This window comes from Galeopterus variegatus, unplaced genomic scaffold (genome assembly GCF_000696425.1).
Source record: "Galeopterus variegatus unplaced genomic scaffold, G_variegatus-3.0.2 Scaffold2680, whole genome shotgun sequence".
Lineage (NCBI taxonomy): Eukaryota > Metazoa > Chordata > Mammalia > Dermoptera > Cynocephalidae > Galeopterus > Galeopterus variegatus.
The window spans coordinates 68978-86026 of record NW_007728791.1 but is presented as its reverse complement, the minus strand read 5'-3'; the positions used below and the strand labels follow the sequence as shown (position 1 = coordinate 86026).

Sequence of the window (17049 nt, the reverse complement as noted above, 5' to 3'; positions counted from 1 at the left end):
AATGTTGGTAAGGATACAGAACAACTGGAACTCTTGTACATTGCTGCTGGGGATGTAAAATGCCACAACTGCTTTGGAAAAGTGTTTTGCAGTTTCTTATGAAGTTAAATATATACTTACCATATGACCAGGCAATCCCACTTGTATTTACCCAAGAAAAGTGAAGGCGTATGTCCACACAAATACTGAATCTAAATATTTCTAACAGCTTTATTCGTAATCACCAAAAACTCAAAACAATCCAAATGTCCATCATCTGGAAAATGTACACAAATTGTGATACAATCAGACAATGGAATTCTACTCAGCAATCAAAAGGAATAAATAAATGCAGCAACATGGATGAACCTCAAAAGCATTAAGCTAAGTGGAAAGAAGCCAGTCTCACAAGAGTGATATGATATTCTGGAAAAGGCAAAGCTAAGGACAGAAATTAGACCAATGGGCAAAGGCTCATGGTAGGGACAGGGAACTGACTACAAAGGGCCACAAGGGAACTTTTGGAGTGATGGAAATGAAATACTCAATTTTTATTGTGATGGTGGTTAGATAACTACATATGTTTGCTAAAACTCAAAGAACTGAACACCTAAAAAGGGTAAATTTTGTGTTCTCAAAAAAGAAAGGTAAAATTTCTGTTTTCAATAAAGAAAGCAGACACTTCTTGTATGTTGGTGGGAGTAAAAATTTGTACAACCTCTTTGGTGGGGGTCAATTCAGTAATATCTATGAAAGGGTAAAGCACGTACATCCTTTGACCCAAGAACTCTACTTCTAGAAATTTAACCTGCTGATATACTCTGCTCATGAATATATAAAAAGATGTATGTATTGGGATGTTTGGTGCAGCATTGTTTGTAATAGCAAAAGACCAAAATTGGCTAAAGTTCCATCAACTGGGGTCTGGATATACAAATCCTACTATATCTATAAAGTAGACATGAAAAAGACTGAGCTAGATCTATGGATGTTGATGCAAACTATCTTCAGAGCAAAAGACCAAAATTGGCTAAAGTTCCATCAACTGGGGTCTGGATATACAAATCCTACTACATCTATAAAGTAGACATGAAAAAGACTGAGCTAGATCTATGGATGTTGATGCAAACTATCTTCAAAATATTACATTATGTGAAGAGCAAAATGTGGAACACCATATACAGCATGTTCCCACTGGGAAAAGACACAGACATCTCTGGAAGGATACAAATGAATCTAGTAACCTTGGGGGAAAGAGCTTGGGGTTCTACAGTGGGATCATGTGTCAGGGGTCCCCAAGACCACCCCAGGTTTGATGATTAACTAGGAGGACCCAGGGGACTCAGCATAAGTCATACTAATGGCCAAGATTTACTACAGTGAGAGGATATGAAGCAAAATCAACAAAGAGGAAAGACAAATCAGGCTAGGTCTGGGGGAAACCAGGCACAAGTTTCCAAGGATCCTCTCCCAGTGGAGTCACACAGGATGCGCTTAATTCCCCCAGCAGTGACTTGCAACAACACATGTGAAATGTCTAGCAGAAGCTCTCCAGAGACCCAATGCCTATGGCTTTCACTGGCAGCCAGGCACATAGGGACTTTCCACACAGCACACACCAATATGCCAGACTCCCAGAGGGAAAGCAGGTGCCCAGCACAAACCACACCACCTGCACAAACAATCCAGGCATGGCAAGGCATCCACATCAGTTCTGAGAATAGTGGGAACCCTTCCTAAATCTAAGGTCCCAGACACCAGCCAAGGGTCGGCTCTGCAAGTAGGTCCCCCAAAGGATAGCAGCCTCACGCCTGCACGTCGACTCCCTTCTGCACAGAGCAATTCTTAAGATATTTTACCAAATGACTTTCCTCACTCCCTCTCTCCATTCTTTCCCTTCCCTTCTTTCTCCTTCCTCGCCTTCCCCTTCCCTTTCTTCCTTCCTTCCTTAATTCCCCAAGCAATTTAAAATTCTTAATAGAAATTTAGAAAAATCCAAAGGCTTCGTGTTGAAGAGGAAAAATTTATGGAGGGTCTCCAGTTTGGAGGACAGTGGCAAGGATGCTAGGAGCTAGGCAGGTGGGCGCTGGGTAAATGGAAGTTGTGCACTGGTGCCTTGATGTTCACTTACAGACTCTGCCCATTCTAGAACACTGCCAGCCTCTCAGCAACCTGATTAGTCCAAGCAGCCACCTCTGGGCTCCCACTCATTCTTTCCAGATCAATGTCATCTCTTCCCTGCTCTTTGGGCAGAATTGTCAGGTCTCACTTGGCCAGGTTTTGGGTGGATTCAAAGCTTTACTGAGAGAGAAATTTGGCACCTCCCCTCAGGTACCTGTGGTGTCATATATCAGTATAAGAGGGAATGGCCTTCTGATAAGTATGGTCAAGCTTCCAAATGTCCACGGTAACTTTGTCACAGATCATCCGGTATCTAAGCATCTGGCTCTCTCTTCAATCATCAGCATATTGTATCTGCACTTTAGATACTTGAGAACTCAATCTTAAATTGATTAGTATCTCATTCCTGCCAAGAATGTGATAGATACAACTAATGTTTCAGAGGGACAGTATAAGGGTCCCCTAAATTTTTTTTCTAAGCATATTTTTTGTACCCATTTAGTGAGGAGGTAGGCAGGAAGGGTTAGAAAAAGGTCCCTGGACCTTGAAGACAGAAGTGTCTTCCAAGAACAAAACTAGTAAGACCAGTACGAAATAGATGACAGTAGGTCCTACCAAAATTACTCACACTTTTTAAAAAAAAAAATGTGTGTTCAGTCTTGAGGCTTGACTATTTCCTCAAATCTAGAATATGACTAAGAAAGTACTGTCCTTCTCAATTATGTATCCTGAATAAAGAAAAAATATGCAAATATGGTGGGGGTGAGGTCATCTGCATGGAGTATAAGGGCAACTAAAAGAATTGTCAGTGTACCTCTAGCATGGTCAGCGGGGAGAAGGTGCCTTGGCCTGTAGACTCCAATATGCCATTTTCCCAAAAGTTCTTTCCAGATAGTAATGAAGAATACCACCTCTGAGATAACCAAACAAACTCCCTCCACTCTGATTCATCCAGCTATCTTACTATGTCGATTTTTCTACAAGGTAAAAAATGAGCTGATCATTGTTAATCAATAAATGGATATTATGTCTCATATGCCCATCTTTTGCATTTTTTGTTCCATAGAATTCTCTCTTATTCTTTCTACTCCATGGCATGAAACAGATTGTTCCTATGAAACCTGGGCTCCTGATAGAAAGCAGAAGCAATGTGGAGACGACAGGAACCACACGTACAGCACAATCTGCATACTTCTTGCTCGCACCCAGGTGGGCTGGTTTCTTATTTACTCAGCCTCACAGAGGCAGGAGAGGTGCAGCCAGACAAGAAAGGCCACTGCAGACAAGTGTGATTCCACATGCTCTCTCTCTTGCAAATACAATAGTGTTCTGAGTGGAGGGAAAAAAGTGTCTCCACCTTAGTAAAATCTCAGGATACCACACTGAAGGAAGCATATATTATGGTACTTGGAAATGATTGCTAAAATAGTTGGAATTCTTTACAGAAATTCCTGAAAACCCAAAGACTAGGGAACACATTGAAGAGAAAATTTTTACTCTACCTTTGGTGAAAATCTTTGTTGCCTAGAACTGACCTCTGGGAATGACACATTCATTGGCAGACCTATTTTTACGGAAGGGATAACTAGCAGAGACAATATTTGGATAACAAAGACAATACTGGGCCTACCCTCCACCCATTCACTCAGGATCAGGTGGGGAGAGGCCACTTTCTCTCTTCTTAGAGCTTTATATGTGCTGGTTTATGAGGGGGTCTTCAAAAACATTCATATTGTCTTTTAATCCTATTTTTCCACAAACATTTTGTTAGTTTTGGCAGCTGGCCAGTAAGAGGATCTGTGTTATCAGCACCATGCCCTAACCAAGTGAGCAAACCGACCATTGCACCACAAACGTTTTTTTGTTTGTTTGTTTGTTTGACCGGTAAGGGGATTGCAACCCTCGGCACGGTGTCGTCCGTACCACACTCAGCCAGTGAGCGCACCGGCCATCCCTATATAAGATCCAAACTCGCCCCTCAGAGCTACCAGCACTGCACCCTCCCGAGTGAGCCACGTGGCCGGCCCGCACCACAAACGTTTTGAAGTACCCTTGTATTCCACTTGACTCACCTTCACTTCTCTCCCTCTAGCATCCTTGGTGAGCTGATCCATGCCACACCAGTTCTTTATATACTTCCTCTAACTTTTTTTTTCTCCTTACACTATGTGCGTTCCTAAACTCCACCTCCCCACAACCCACTCACTCCTCAACCCATTGCACCTGGCTTCTGCCCCACTATTCTACTAAAGCCACTGACACAAATATCACCACAACCTCCTAGTGCCAAATCCAATAGACACATCTCAATATTTACATTTCCTATAAAATTTGACACTCCTGAATTCTTACTTCTTAAACTTTCTCCTTTGTTGGCTCCAGTGACACCAGGCTCTTCTAGTAACCCTCCTATTTCTCTGACCCCTACCTTGCTGGCCCCTCTTTAGCCCATACCCTTTAAATACGAATGTTCCGCAGTGCTCCATCTTGGGACCATGGTTCATCTCATTTCATATACCTATACCCAAATGAATGGCAATGGCCTCTTAATCTCTATGGGAATGACTCCCTACACTCTATGAAGACAACCCCCTAATCTCTATAAGGATGATGTCCTAAACTCTGTTATGACAACTCCCTAGTCTTTATGGCCATGATTCCCTGACCTGTATTTCCAGCCCAGGCTTTTCTCTTGATCTCCAGATTCATAATGATAGTCACCTACTGGACACATCTGCTTGGATGTTCTACAAACAAACTCACCATGTCTAAAATTTAACTCCCCCCCCTAAATTAATCTCTCTGCATAATTTGCTCAATAAAGGTCAACACCTCCCCTCACCAATCTTTCTAGATTCCCTCTTCTCCCTCCAAACTCCAAGATTCGTTGATTCTACCTCAAATTCATTCATTTCTCTCATTTCTGCCCTGGACTCTTATAACAGCTTCTGTAGAGGCCTCCTCACCTCTAGGCTCTTCCCCTTCCCATCTTCTACTTTGGTCACCCTAAAAATGCAAAACTTATTATGTGATCCTACCAGTATGAAGTTCTTCAATGATGCCCATGGCCCCTCAAAATAAAAGCCAAACTCTTAAACAATTTTAAGCCCATGCTAACCATCTTGCCACACGATCCAGGAGTAGGTTAAGGTGTTAGTCTCTAAATGTCCCTTCTTTTTCATATTCTTATGCCTTGTAAAAATGTCCCTGCTTCTTTCTTCTGCCCAAAACACTCTTCTTTCCTCTCTTCTTTATCTAACTAACTCTACCTTATGAGGAAATTGAGGCTCAGGATAATCAGGAAGTCTCCTGAAAGCTCTTGCCCTTCTCTAATGATGGATTAAACACCCTCCTTTGTATCCCTCTCATAGATAGCACCCCTCCCACAATGCTGTAATAGCCTTTAATCTGTGTCAGTCTCCTCTATGAGACTGAGTACCTGAAGAACAGGGTGTACCTTTTACCTCTCCAGAGCCCAGCAAAGAGTCCCATCTATAACAGTGTTCCACATGGCAGCTGAATAAATGAATGGATGAGATCGATTTGAATTTTTAGTACACAATGTTTTCCATTAAAAAGGAGGGGGGATTTATTTGACTAGTTTGAATGTGTTTTAATTTCTCAGTTCCATGGTTCTGACTATTTTTAGTGAGCTCAACTTCAGTTTGTGTGTTTTGTAGGCAGCAAGGGGACAGCTGTTTGGGAAGTAAATCCCAAATCTGGATCCCAGAGCTTAGTCATAAACTCATGGGATTTTTTTTTTCACTGAGCTACCAAGAATAATAGACTCAAATGCCATATTTACAAGTGAAGGAACTACACATTTAACTGATCATTCCTCAGCAAACATGGTTAACTCTACACTGTATCTGAGAATCAGTCGTTCTGATGAAGGAGAATCAGTATGATCAGGTAATCACGTATCTCCTTATTTATGACTATGTTAACAATCCTCTGAGATGGAATCACAACCCTGCTTCTTACTAGCTGTGTGACTTGGGCAAGTTTTTTAACCTTTCTATACCTTTATTTTCTATACTGAAATTTTAAGGACATCACTTACTTTGGTAACTTGATGTGAAGATGTAGTGAGTTCTGTATGAAAAAAGTGATTAGAGTGATCCCACCCAGCCCCATGGCCTCAGATACTGTCCATATGTGAGAAATACAATACTCTATATTTAGCCCAATTGCAGCCAAAGGGATCTTTTCAAGGTGTCTATATGATCACTTCACCCACGAGTTACTTCGAACACTTCATAGCTTCCCATTACTCCTAGAATTACACATCCTTAATGTAGCTTGTAGGTCCTGCATGTCCTGCCTGCTTCCCAGGTCTCCAACCTCTCTTACCACCACCTTGCCTTCACTCTTTGCCCCCTTTTAGCTCTCACTTTACCATGCCGTCCCCGTCACAGGGTTCCAGCACAATTTATTTGTTCTGTCCGGAACATTCTCCTCCCACCCTCTTTGCTTTCCTTTTTTCTTTTTTTTTTTTTTAACTTGTTCACTTTATTTTATTTTATTGTAACATAGTTGATTGTACATTTCTGTGGGGAACAGAGTTGAATATCATTTCCTGTGTGCAATACATGATGCTCAAATCAGGATAATTAGTATATTCAACATTATACAATGCAGTTGCCTTCAGATCCCAGCTAAAAGTCAGAAACCACTTCCTGAACCCCACACTGGCTGGTGCCCTTCACAGCACTCTAAGCTTTTTCTTCATAGCACTCAAGGCTATTGTAATTAATTATCTGCATGTATAAGTCACAGACCAGTCCTTCTGAATTCTGGCGGTACATTATATTCACTGGAGAATTTTGTAAAAATACCAACTGTCCCACCCCAAACCAATTAAACCAGAATCCCTGGAGGTGGAGCCTGGGCATTGGCATTCTTTATGGCTCCCCGGTACATCTGATGTAGTTTGCAAACCACTAGTTAGGAGGACAAGGACCATGGCTGCTTATCCAAGACTTTATCCCTGATGCCAAGCACACAACAGTGTCTACAGAGACTAGGCACTCGGTAAGTGATAACTGTAGTTAAGATTGTTGTTGCTCTTGTTGTTATGGTCAATACAGTTATGATTAACAAGATCATTAAGCCACATGACTTTTTTCAACATTTTTTGCCTCTGTGATTTTTTACCATGTAACTCTAAGAATATAAAGCTGTAGCAGTGACATCAGCTTTTTAAAATTCAATGAGCTTCTATTTTCCTTTCAACAAAGAGCTTCAATTAAGGATTGAACAGAACCTACTAAACACAATATTGTCACAAGTCACATCTCCAAGGTGAAACAAAATACAACATTATTTTAAAAATCCAATCATATCGTACAATTACTTTTTAATGTATTTATTAGTAATTACAGTCATTTCAATAATGGCTTTCTAATTTTGTAATAACATGAATTGGATTGGCCACTGCTTTGTCATTCTGATTCTATTTGATTTTAGTATTCTCTGTTAGTTTTTCTCTCCTGTCACATGACCTATCCTACCAAGTAAATGTCCACACACTCACACACACACCCCATCGCATCCCACCTGCCGCCCCAGTTCAGTGGTTAGGACTGAAGTCTCTTCTGCTTGGAGTTTTCCCGTTCAGCCCTGTGTCACAGGGCAGGCCCTGGACAACTTTAGAGAACCATCGGAACACATATTTTTTCTAATCCAGTTCTCAACCATAAACCTGCATAAAAATCATCTGAAAGGCTTGTTAAAACACAAGTCGCTGGACCCCATCATCAGGGTTTTTGATTCAGTAAATCTGAGGGGAGGCCAGAGAATTTGCATTGCTAACAAGTTGCCAGGTGACGCTACTGCTGCTGCTACTGGTAGTCCAGGGACTACACTTCGAAAAACCACTGCTTTATTTTTTTAGTTTTAGTTTTTTGACTGCAAATACTTCACTTTTTTCCCCCTCTCTTTAATGTGCTTAGAATTAGAGATAAGCTTGAAAGATGCCAGCAGGGCCTGTTAAAAGCCTGTAAAAACAATAGAGGAAGATTACACAGCTGGAAAAAACTGTCTCAACACGAAAACCACTGCTCTAATTCATAATGCACTGTAGTTAATGGCTGATTAAAAGAGAGAGAAGAGCAGTTGTGAGGTCTTTTAGGGTACAATGGGTAAAGACTACCCAATTTATTCTTTTATATTAAAATACAACCATGGGCATTTTTCTCATTATTTCAGAGGGATTTTCTCTGCTCTATTTTTGTAAACAATCCAATGTATCCCATCCATACTTCTCCTTTTATAAGGAAGAGACTGTGAAGGTACGTGGGGGCAGCCTCCTCCAGTCTATTCCTTAGCAGGCAATTCCTTCAGTCACCTCTAGGCTACTTTTTGAAGGCAGGTCTTGTTCACCATCCCTGAAGCCAGCCAGTTTAGTGAAATCCCTTAACACAATGTTGGAAGGGAGGTTGAAATAACAGTGAGGGAATTGCTACAAAGCTCTTCAAAATCACTTTAGGAGGTTTCAGCTGGAGTTAGGAGGCAGTGGTGAGATAAGAAATTCAAGGCACCCCAAAGAAAGCATACTGAGCCCAAGACCAACACCCTGGCAAGATGCTGCGTGCTATGGTTTGAATGTGTCTCTCCTCCAAAATCCATGTTTGACCTTAATCCCCAGTGTACCAATATTAAGAGGTGGAGCCTTTAAGAGGTGATTGGGTCATGAGATTTCTGCCCTCATGAATGGATTAATGAGTTATCACACGAGTGCGTTTATTATTAAAGCCAGTTTGGCTCTCTCTCATGTGCCCCTTTTGCCCTGCGATGCCTTCTGCCATGTTATGATGCAGAACAGCACGAAGCCCTTCAGAAGTGTCCAGAACCGTAAGCCAAAATAAACCTCTTTTCTCTATAAATTACCCAGTCTCAGGTATTCTATTATAGCAACAGAAAACGGACTAAAACACTGGGCATCCAAGCAACGCACTATCATTGGAATAAACCACTAGAGTGAATGTCACATTTTAGCCGTCACTACACCAAAGCGATGCATTCAGATATATGCACAGTACATCTTTACTCTGCAAATGGGGTGACTAGGATAACAAAAGGTTTCCTGTGCTGCCCTCATTTAGGGGACTATGGGACACTCTTAGAATGACCAACCATCCCAGTTTGCCCAGGACTGTCCTGGTTTTAACATTGAAAGTCCAGCCTCCTAAGAAACCTCTCAGTCCCAGGCAAACCAGGATAGTTTGTCACCCCAGCTGTCAGATGGACACCCCCATCTCCCTTAGTCATGCTTTCTCTTCCTGGTACCACTCCTACTCAGCCTCACTTCCACCCTTTTCTCAATTATGCAGGCACCCTCTCTTCTAGGCTGCACTCTCTCCTGGTAAGCTCTGGCAATTTTAGTCTCTCTCTTAAGCAATTCTCTTTTCTCCCATGAGCTCAGTTTTGTGCCTGACTTCAGTCATCTTCAGGCTTTCCACCATTCTGACTTTTTAAATATCTCATGATTGTGATTTGTCTTTTTCAGATCGAAAACATCTCGAAGTCAAAATCGTCCTTAGAGTTCACTCACTCCAGAGGTTCCCAGCCTTGACAGCACAGGAGAATCACCTGGGGACTTTTCCCAGTCCCACACAGAACAGTTGCATCAAACTCTCTGGGGGTGGGGCCCAGGCCTGGGGCATTTTAATGCCCTCCAGTTGATTCTAATGTACAGCCAAGGTTGTAAACCTCTGACCTAGTCCAACTCCTCCAAGTGGCAAATCTGCTTCTACAGAATTTTTGAAAGCTGGGTATTTAACCTCTGCAGTAAAATTCTCCACTGATGGCAAAGTGCATTTCCATGTAGTCCAGGCCATTGCAGACATCTTTAATTGTTAGGAAGCTCTTATCTTGACCCAAGTTTTGTTTCATTCTAATTTCCATCCACTGCTCCCAGCACTAAACTATGAAGCAACTTAGAATATGTTTACTTCATCTTCATTAAAAAAATGTTTTTCAAATCCTCAAAGGCAGCCAGTATATAAACCCTGTCCTCAAGTCTCCTGTTCTCCTGGCTAAATAACTCCAGTTCCATTAGCCGTTCTTTACATATCATGATTTCCAGATTTTATGTCATCTAATTACTCTTCACTAGATGCTCTCCCGTTTGTTAATATCCCTCTCAAAACACACGTCCAAGTCAGGACTCTCACCCTGTGTGTATCATTTAAATGTCAACCTTAAGGTTTTAGCCCATTTTTCCAGCCTGACAATACTTGATTATTTTATTTAATATATTGCAGTCTCACTAAAAGCTACGTATTGTTGGCAAATTTGCTAAGCATACTTTCTAAGTTTTCATCCAAATCATCTTTAAGATCATCTTTAATCATCATCTCATCTTGTATTATGAGAGACTTTGCTATATATCTTTCTCATTCTGAAGTACTTACAAGTGAAATGATACAATATCTGGGATTAGCTTTAAATATTCCAATACCAACAACAAAAATGTGGTGGGGGGGTGATAGATGAAACAAAAAATCTCAGAATATTGATAATTGTTGAAAATGGGTAATGGTATATAAAGATCTATGATACTATTCTCTTCATCTTGTATTTGTTTGAAATTTTCTATAACTAAAAAAATTTTTAAAACTGTTGCTGAAATAAAATATACCATTTCTGTGAATTTGATAGAGTTCCAAAATTTCTGAACCTCGTATTAATTCTCCAAATTGGGGTAATTTGATGTAAGTTGATTTAGTAAATCCATGCCAGTTTCAAGTGATTGCAGCTTTTTTTTCTAGGTGCTAACAAGTCTTCCATATTTATTTTAGGATTTTTCCAAATGTCAACCTCATATGGAGTTTCCTGAATCTATCCTCTTCCGTCTTTTATGATACCAATTCCGAGAATCTAAAGAGAATAATCTCTGTAAAGTTCTTTAAGTTCATTTAGAAAAGTCAAGGGCTCTCTTAATAATTTCTCATCTGTCTTAATGACTCCTTAATTATGGATGTTTTGCTTTGTACTGATTGAACTGCATTTTTCTGGAAGGAAGCAAAATAGAAGTTCAGAGGTTCCAATCCCTTTGCATCATTCATTATCATTGTGCATCCCCCCTTCCTGTTCATGTTCTTGCACTGAACCATAACCGAAATAACTTTTGTTATATTTAGCATTTTTTCCTGCATGCCTCATCTCCAACAAACACTTAGCCCAAGTGATGCTACTTTTAAAAGAATTCTCCTAGCTTCTAAACATTCTTCTCAATTACTTGCCATCCCTTTCTCTATTGTACAAATCTTTGGAGGAAACATTATTTTATAAAAGTCATGGTCATTATAGAAATATTTAGAAAATAGAGAAAATATATATAAGAAAATTAAACTCACCCATAATTTCTGAGCTCTTCATTAAAGTCCCTCTGGTCAAATAAGTGTTTTAAATGCCTTTCACTTTTCTTACCCATTATGATTATTTATGATTGCATCATCAGATTTCTCACTTAGTGATTTCTTTTTTAGATTCACCTTTTTTGAGGTATATTCTTTTTAGCAAATCTGACCATGAGATCTCACCTATCATTTTTCTGATTTTTTTTTTTACATCTGCCTTCTTAAAAATTGAGACCATGTTAGTTAGTTGCCTTAAATCTCCCTCCCTTAGGATTACTAATGCCTAAATGAACTAGTCATTTCTCCTACCTTCTCAACCATACCTTTCTATTGAATTAAAATTAGATCAAAGAAGAAGGGCACTAGTTGCCTTAAATCTCCCTCCCTTAGGATTACTAATGCCTAAATGAACTAGTCATTTCTCCCACCTTCTCAACCATACCTTTCTATTGAATTAAAATTAGATCAAAGAAGAAGGGCATTATTATCTTCCTCTAACTTGCAAAAGGTATCTTCAAGGAAAATCAAGAATTTTTCACATGTTCTACTTTTAGAAAAAATGATTTCAAATAAATATCCAGGTAAAGTTACAGTATTTCAGAATTTTCATAATTGAAAGGGGTTTGGAGTGAGGGGTTAGTGGATGAAAGTGTTGCCAGTATCTATTGCAATCTTCTTTGTGCCAGACACTGTAATGGGCATTTCACATAATTTTTTCATTTAATACTCTCAAAGATCATATAAGGTAGGTAATGTTTTAGTTCCTGTTTTACAAATAAGAAAAATGCAAATGATATGGGTTAAACAACTTTCCCAAGACCAGGATGGAACAATGTCTTTGAAATAATAATAATAATTTGCATATCCAAAGATATGCATGAAGATGATCAAAATAAAGCTTAGAATACTAGACTGATCAAATTTTCCTAAAAGTCATTTCAATGAATCATAGACTTATTCTCCTTTTTTATCCCTAAGCTCTTTTCCTGGAAATTAACATATCCTAATATACTTCATTGGAAGATGCAAAGTCCATAGCCCAGCACCTTTCTATGCATTATTCTAATGCTGGGAGCTCATTACCTACATTGAAAAACAACAACAACAAAAAATGCAGAACAAAACCTAGAGGCTACCAGCTCTGGGATCTTTCTCCACCTATGTTTCCTCTGCTGTAAAATGAGGATTAATTTTAATACCTGCTTGACCGGGTTAAGAAGATTAAATTAAATCAAACAATGTCTAAGAAACTACCATACGAACCGTAAATTCAACGATGATGATGATGATGATAACTATGGTTCACAAGGCTGTAACTCCATTTGTAATCCATATATAAAATCAATACGTAAACATGCAATACCCAAGTAACCAGAGGCTTCTTATACCTGTAAGTGATGTCGAACATTTTAAGTTTCTCAAATTTCCACTTTTTTTTTTTTCTCATGGTAGAAAATTCTAGGTTGGATGAGGTGGTTTCTGTCAATTCAACATTAGCTGATGCTTTTCCTCACTGGATTTGGTGTTTTAGGAACCAGGTTTTTCTGCTGACAGTGTGCGTTGGGAGCCAGAATCTAGGTCTGAGTTCGGGTTGGTGGGCACCCGTCTTAAGTTGCCCTCTCTCCTGGGAAGCAACATTAGCCTCAGGTTCTAAAATCAGGGTTCATTTTCTCAGGCAAAGGAGGGGGATGCAGTAGGAAAGCTGGCTATATGCATGCCTTCCCCCTCCTCTGCCGACCCTGCCCCCTCCTCCAAGCTTGTCTTTAAGGCTCCTTTTCAAGGCAACATGGAAGTCCTTGGCTCAAAGTACCCTCTGTCCACTGTTGATTCTTGCTCCACTTATTTCCAGTTTTGTGGTGCTAAAAAGAAATACCTCTGGTGGACTTAAAGTTGGAGGAGAGCTGTGTGGTCTTTCACCAAAACTTGGCTATAACAAAAATGAACAGAAAGCATAAGAATTTGGAATCATTATGGGAAAGGGAAGGCCAAACCATCCCTAGGGAGTAGGAAGCAAAGAGCTTTAGGCAGCACCCAGGCACTGGGTGGCAGGTGGGAGAACATAAGAGGTCAGGAGGTAGAAGTGAGGCTCAGACATGAGGCCCTCAGATAAACACACCAACTTCACCAGCACCCAGTTTTAGCAAGTACCCATCCTGTTTCCTTCCTACCTCCTTAGATGACAAGAGCAGCACCACAGGTCTCTAGGCCAAGCAGATAAACACACCAACTTCACCAGCACCCAGTTTTAGCAAGTACCCATCCTGTTTCCTTCCTGCCTCCTTAGATGACAAGAGCAGCACCACAGGTCTCTAGGCCAAGAAAAACTCCTGTCATCCTCATGATCATCCTCTTCACCATTCGTTACGTGCTTACTGTGCTAAGCACTTTGCATGCATTGTTCTTGAAATCCTCACAACACTGTAGATATCATTAGTCTATTTGGCACTTGAGGAAATGGAGGGTCAGAAAGTTTAGTAACATGCTCATGGTCATACAGATTTAAGGACAGAGCTATAATTTGAACACAAGCCTTTCTTACTCTGGAAATTATAGGGATTCTAGTTACCAGGAGATATTGACTTTTCTTTCTTCTATCCCCCCACCTAGCCACCCACCCACTTCCTTTGGCCAAGTGCAGCCAGTTTACATAGCCATCTTCTGAGAACAGTTGTCATAGGTGGTTTCTGCCTTATAAGTTGATTGGTTAGTTTTATGGCCAGCCTTGTGTCCTGTGATCTTATGATCTTTGCCACAACAGATTGTTCCAGCAAGTGCTGCTTCAGCCAAAGCCAACTATAGGCTGGGCTTGCATTATCTCATTTAATCCTCATAACAAAGCTTTAAACTAAGAACTAATATCAACCCCTTTACAGGTGGGAAAACTGACACTCAGAAGTTAAGTTACCTGCCCAAGGCTATATAGCTAGTAAGAAGCAGAACTAGGATTGGAAGGTAGGTTTATCCAAATACTTGAGCACTCTGCTTTACCTCCTTTTTTTGAAAAATCAGTGAAGTTGGCCTGGAACAAGACCTCTTGAATGCAAGCTGTAACAGCTGAGGGACGCTGTCCAGCCACGGCAGCAGGAGATGCAGACAGAGTAACAAGAGTCAGAGAAGAGCCGAGTTTTGAGTATGAAAGAGTGATGAGGGGGACGACTTCCGCAGTGGCTGTCTAGTCACCTGAGCTGCTGCTGTGCCCTCATCAAAGGGGTTCCCAGCCCATGAGTCTAGGATATGCACCTGTAGAGTCTATTACCTGTGTTTCCTGACTTCTCTGTGTGGGCCTGTCAACCCCCATTACCTCAGGTAACCATGACCAGTCTTTGTCACCTTGTGCCTCACATACATACTCCCTTAGGCCTAAACTCCGTACAACACCTACTGCCCATTACTACCTCAGTCTGATGGAGTAGAGTGATAAGAGCCTTGGAGCCTGGCAGACCCTAGTGCTTGTATCCTGCCACTACTCCAGCCTCCAGCTTTACTTCCTCCCCCAACAGGTACTCTCTCACCTCCTTCTTTATTGTCTGGGGAAAGACTGAGGCCTGTGGGTGATTACCAAAAGACCCCAGGTGCTCTGTATATACACCGAATGTTTCCTAAGGGAACAGCAAGTCAGAGGCAGTGTGCAACTGAGATGGCCATAAGGCTATTGACCTCTGGAACTGCCACTTCCTGGGTCCACCAAGGCCTTGGAGTGACTGGAGAACAAAGCCAGAGATTTCCCCCCAGGTCTTCACACCCTGCAGTTAGCCCCATTCTCTATACAAGACAACAGAGCTCATAGGAGTCCCCATGTCTCTGAGGTTGGCCAAGGTAAAGACCTGCTGGAAAGAGTCGGTGCTAGAAATGCTGGCAGCAAGCCACACAGGACATTTTTAGTGGCCCCATAAAATTCATATATTCTAAGGAACTTATTTTCAGGAGCAGCTGGTGCTACTTCCTTAGGTGTTACACATGACAGACTGTTCCAAGAAATATCCAGCAATACAAGAAGCTGGATATCCTGGCTTCAGAGTCTCGGAATCTTGAATACCTACCCTGTGTTATGAGTAATTTGGCAAATGGTCAAATTGCTACCCTGATTTTTTCCTACAATTAAAAAGGTAATGAACAAGAAAAGTACTTGATTATATAAAGCATTCCACTACATTCCTCCCTCAGGAAGGCAGGATATAGCAATCAGAAGCAGACAAAAAGAAAAAAATTGACTAGGAACCTGTATTTTTGCATAGATCTTCTACCTCCTTCCACCCTCATCCCAGATCTCCTGCTGTTCTGTTACTTGCTCACCAAATTGCCCCATCTCCAAATCTGTTCCTCTTTTCTATAATCCATAATATCTAGAAACTGAGTTCCTAAGGCAACCATAAATATTTGTTATTTTTTTTGGTCATGGGCCTTGCCCTAAAAATAAATTCAGATACTTTTCCTACCATCAGAATGCCAGAAAGAATATAAATGGATATTGTTTTTTTATGCATACCTGTGAAATAGAGAAGACCTAATGCTACTTAGTCAAAATTTCTAGGAATACTGTGAAAGTCCTAAGGTAGAAAAGAATATAAAAACCTGGGTGTTAGATCATCCTATTTGTAAAATGAGACAAGCAAAGGAGGGCTTGGGGAAAAATGATTAGAACAAGCTTATATACACATGCTCACACACACCCAAACAAACAGAATTTGTTTTCCTTTTTAGAAACAAAGTAGCAAAGAGAAGAGTGAATGTTTTATACTCATGTTAGATACAGGGCTACCAGCTCACAGAGGCAAAAATAAACAAAAGCAAAATAAAACAACAAACCTGAGGCTTCCCCTAAAGTTCCCCTGCCTGTCCCATCCTACTCTGCTGCTCATTTCCCACAGTGCGCTTTTGTTGCTCCCAAGTGAAGGGGTGTTAGGAGGGCCAATTAAGGCCTCCGCTTACTTGTGGCTGGTTATGCTACCTTGCCGCACAAGAGGGTTGATGGCCATTACTGGCATTTCTTAATCCTAATGCACTGGCATTTTATTTGGGGGAAAAACCATTCCTTTTTGGGTACAGAGGTGAATTTTCATAAGAATTTGGGAAATCAGTATTGGGCTTCTGCAATTGTCTAGTAGGTTAGAGATGATGGGCACCTGCACTGGGGTATTGACAGGTGGAACGGATAAGAAGGGCTGGATTTCAACAATATTTCTGAGGTAGAGTCTGAGATAAAAGCATAGGTGGCTTCTTGGGAGGGAAGGAGAGGTATATGTCAAGACTTATCCTAAATTTTGACTTGGATGATTGGGTCAATAAATGTTTATAAACAAGGCTGGGAATGGGGAAGGAGAGTAGTTTTGGGAGGGGCAAAGAGATACCACAATTTCTTTTTGAAACATGCCAAATCTGACATGTCTGTAAGACATCAAGCAAGGCAGAGACATTCTTTTGGTTGCTAGAAATCTGGGTCTAGAGCTTGGAGAGGTCTGGCTGAAATCAAGAGATACTAGGAATTGCAGTTGGTACATGGAGTCAGTGGTTGAAAGAACAGGCGTGGGGCTGGCCCGGTGGCGCACTGGATAGTGCGCCGCTTGGGAAGCGCGGCGGCGCTCCC

The 17049-nt window shown here is 40.9% G+C and overlaps 1 protein-coding gene across 1 annotated transcript in view; it reads right to left on the bottom strand.

The window, feature by feature from the left end:
• ENTPD1 (ectonucleoside triphosphate diphosphohydrolase 1) overlaps positions 1 to 5166 on the bottom strand; it is a 78919-nt gene extending 73753 nt beyond the window's left edge. Inside the window, exon 1 of the mRNA XM_008582608.1 lies at positions 5139 to 5166. Within this exon, the coding sequence (XP_008580830.1) occupies positions 5139 to 5166 (28 nt within the window). The remainder of the gene's footprint in view (positions 1 to 5138) is intronic.
• Between the last annotated feature and the right edge of the window lie 11883 nt (positions 5167 to 17049).